The 3,588-nt window shown below is 28.7% G+C and overlaps 2 protein-coding genes across 2 annotated transcripts in view; both read left to right on the forward strand.

The window, feature by feature from the left end:
• The window catches only part of LOC111682921 (diacylglycerol O-acyltransferase 1), a 10,536-nt gene extending 9,516 nt beyond the window's left edge, over positions 1–1,020 (forward strand). Inside the window, exons 5-7 of the mRNA XM_046948975.1 lie at positions 25–191; positions 259–364; positions 436–1,020. Coding sequence (XP_046804931.1) covers positions 25–191; positions 259–364; positions 436–672 — 510 coding nt within the window. The 3' untranslated portion in view covers positions 673–1,020. The remainder of the gene's footprint in view (positions 1–24; positions 192–258; positions 365–435) is intronic.
• Positions 1,021–2,301: 1,281 nt separating this feature from the next.
• Positions 2,302–3,588, forward strand: part of LOC111682909 (aspartate--tRNA ligase, mitochondrial) — a 4,562-nt gene continuing 3,275 nt past the window's right edge. Inside the window, exons 1-3 of the mRNA XM_046948979.1 lie at positions 2,302–2,481; positions 2,839–3,010; positions 3,137–3,358. Of these exons, the coding sequence (XP_046804935.1) occupies positions 3,140–3,358 (219 nt within the window). The 5' untranslated portion in view covers positions 2,302–2,481; positions 2,839–3,010; positions 3,137–3,139. The remainder of the gene's footprint in view (positions 2,482–2,838; positions 3,011–3,136; positions 3,359–3,588) is intronic.

The following is a 3,588-nucleotide window of genomic DNA, read 5'->3' on the forward strand; positions in this document are numbered from 1 at the left end:
AATTATTTCTATTTGATTCTTTAGCTACCAAATCATTTAGTTTGGTTGTGCTTTTTCTATTTAGCCTTTCATTCCTTCTTAAATGCCATGGGTGAAATATTACACTTTGCTGATCGTAATTACTATAATGATTGGTGGAATGCCAATAATATTGATACATTCTGGAGAACTTGGAATATGCCGGTACACAGGTAAAAATATTTATAAATTTAATATATTTTGAATGTATTCTATGACATTAATATAATCATTTTGCAGATGGTGTGTAAGACACTTATATATTCCTGTCGTACAAATGGGCTATTCTTCAAGACAAGCTTCCACTATTGTTTTTCTGATTAGTGCATTTTTCCACGAATATTTGGTAAGTAGTGTCTTTCCCAATTATTTTGGTACAAGCAAATAGCTGTAAATTTTATACACATTTATTTTTAGGTATCTGTTCCTTTGCAAACCTACAAAATTTGGGCTTTCCTTGGTATGATGGGTCAAATACCCCTATCAGCCATCTCGAAATCAGTTGAGCGTTCATTGGGTCCACGTATGGGTAATATTATTGTATGGGCTTCTATAATACTCGGCCAACCGTTATGCATTATGATGTATTATCATGACTACGTTATAACTCATTTTAAAGATGCTTTAAATAGTACCGTTTATAAAGAACTCTAAAAATTTATGTAAAATTTACATTTACCTCTTGGTACTTACATATGTCAGACAATAATAATTATGTAAAAAAATAGTGTTTTTAGCGTTCTTTAAAAAGTGAAACAATTGCATTTAATATTGCAATTATTTTTATTCTTTTTTTTAATTGTTATTATGTAATATATTGAAATTAAAATATGAATTAAGAAAAATTATAATATTAAATTTGTAAGAAACAAAAATGTTGATGATTGTGTGAAGTTTAGTTTGTATACAAATTATTTAGAATTGTTACAAAATATTTTTGTAAAATTTATTTAAAAAAAAATCATAGAAAAAAATGTAAATAAATTATTAAAAATGTTTTATTAGATACAAATTTTTTTCGTAGATTCTTTTACTCACATCACTTTTTTTATAAATCGTTTCGGTTTTACTTGGGTTCATGTTGATTCCTTTGCAATAATACCTGTAAAAAGGGAAAAAGAGAGATAGGGAAGTGTTCAAAAGAGACAGTGGCAAAGATAAAATGAGGATGGGAGTAAGATTGTTGAGAAAGAGAAAAACCAGGCCAGCTGCCATGGATAAATAGTGTGAGTATTGGTTTCACACCCGTTTTGACAGAATAATGAATTCCATAAGACATTTCTAATTAGGGTTCTATATATCGACTTTCGAATAATCGAACAATCGACTTTTTGTCGAAAAAAGTCGAAGTCGACTATTTTGTTCCAAAAAAGTCGACAACTCGACTATCGTCTATGAAAAAAGTCGGAAAGCCGAAAAAATGGCAACATTATAAATTTAGGCTTCTGGCTTCGGAAAAAGTCGAAAATAGTCGGAAGAAATCGAAAAAAGTTGAAAATAGTCGAAAAGTCGAAAAAAGTCAGAAAGTCGAAAAGTCGAAAATTCGGCTTTTAATTAAATGAAAAAAGTCGAAAAATCGACTTTTCATGAAATGCAAAAAGTCGAAAAGTCGACTTTTCGTTTCTAATTGAATATTTGACAAATCGGACAGATCACCAAAGTATGCCGATCCAAGCGTCCAAATTAGTAGACTAAAGAAACCTCATTGTGTCGACAAGGTTTTGGAATTGGTTCTTAAATCAATAATTTTTTCGAGTTTTTCAACCTCTTAACTAGAGAACATCTACGCTTTAATTAGTGATTTTTTCTAGGTTTTGTACGAAATTATAAAGATTAATAAGAACAATGTTTATGATTTTTTTATTAAATGGAATAACTATACGAAATTGTTGATAGAAGAATTCTTTAAATTTGGGGCTGAAATTTGATAAATGTGTTGGTTATCCGTTTCTTTTATCCGTTTTTTTTTTTTAATTTTGAATAATTGCAATCGTTTTTTATCCAATGTCAACTATTCGAACTATTTGAAAAACGGGTTTTAAAAAATATAGAATAATCAATCACCCTTGTGATTGAGTTGAAAATTTTTGCTGGGTAGATCGTAAATTTCTGTTTTTATTTTTAATCGTTTAAAATTTAATAAAAATAACTGGAAACTTAGCTGACATACATACGATTTTAAACTACCGCCGACATTTTTAGTCTCAGATGCCAACGCCGTTAATATTTGTCGGCTCAGGGCTCTGCTGTCGCTTTTATTTTCCGCCGTCTGTCTGTGCAAAAAAAGTTTTGAGTACCATAAAAATATTATTTAAAACAAATAATAATTAAAGAGAGCTACAAAAAAGTGTTATACAAATAAACTATAAAATATTCAGTAAGTGAGGTGCAAAAATAAGTAAAATAAAATATTGTAAAACAACGAAAAAATCTGGCAAATATAGCGGCAAACATTTTACTAAGGTGAGGTTAGAAGAGTTTTTTTCCTTAATAAATTCTAAGTCGATATTTTAGTTTTTTTCTTCTATGCTTCGCTTTTAAGAACGCGAACATCATGTATACATACATTTTTACAAACATACATTATTTATAATTTTCCATATTAAAGAATTGTTTTTGTTGGGTATGTGCGTGAAAAAGAAAAAAACAAAAAAAAAAGAGAATTTATTTTGAGAATTTTAGCAATAGAAGTAGAGAAAAATTATGGAGTGCATGTGTTTAACCGTACTATAGTGAAAACCCGGCATTAATAATAAAAAAAATTGTACAAATTTTTTAAATATATTGTAATAATTAAGAAAAAATGTTATTAATTTCTAGAAAAGTTATACAGCAAACGAAACAGCCTATAAAACTAAAAAGTTTTTTACCGGTACCCGCAAAAACTACACAAGTTTTAGGAGCAAAAAACTATCAAGTGTTACGCCAAAAACAAGGAGATTTATTTAATAAAACCTCAATTTCATCAGCTTTAGCAGCAGTGAATAGTCACGTAAGTTTGTTGAAATAAAAAAACAACCATTTGTTTCATTTAATGGAGTATTAAATATGTACTACATACACTAATTGCAGTAAATGTATATTTAACAAATTATTTCATAAATTTTTATTTGTTTAGATCATGAGTGGCCGTCAGCGTAGTGGTGGTAATAGTGGTCGTTTTGGTGGCAACGGTGGTGGAGGTTATGGTGGCGGCGGTTATGGTGGCCGTGGTGATTATGATAACTATGGTAATGGTGGCTATAATGGCGGCGGTTATAATGGCAATAATGGAATGAATCCTTTTGGAAATAGTAAGTTAAGTTTAAGACTCCTTTATAGACACTCATTTTTACATAACTAACAAATATTAATTAATTATTGATAACATTAAATAAAACGGTTTGATCGTTGAGATTGTGTTTTCGATGATATTTTGTTAGGATTTCATAACTTTATTTCATTTTATAACTAATTTTTTTAAATGTTGTTCGTGTTACTTGACAATATTATTGGCTTCAAATTCTTAAATTCTTTTTAATGGTGTTGATTGTTTAAAATGGGAAAATATGCTTAATAAATCTAAATAAA

The sequence above is a fragment of the Lucilia cuprina genome, chromosome 2 (genome assembly GCF_022045245.1).
Source record: "Lucilia cuprina isolate Lc7/37 chromosome 2, ASM2204524v1, whole genome shotgun sequence".
NCBI lineage: Eukaryota > Metazoa > Arthropoda > Insecta > Diptera > Calliphoridae > Lucilia > Lucilia cuprina.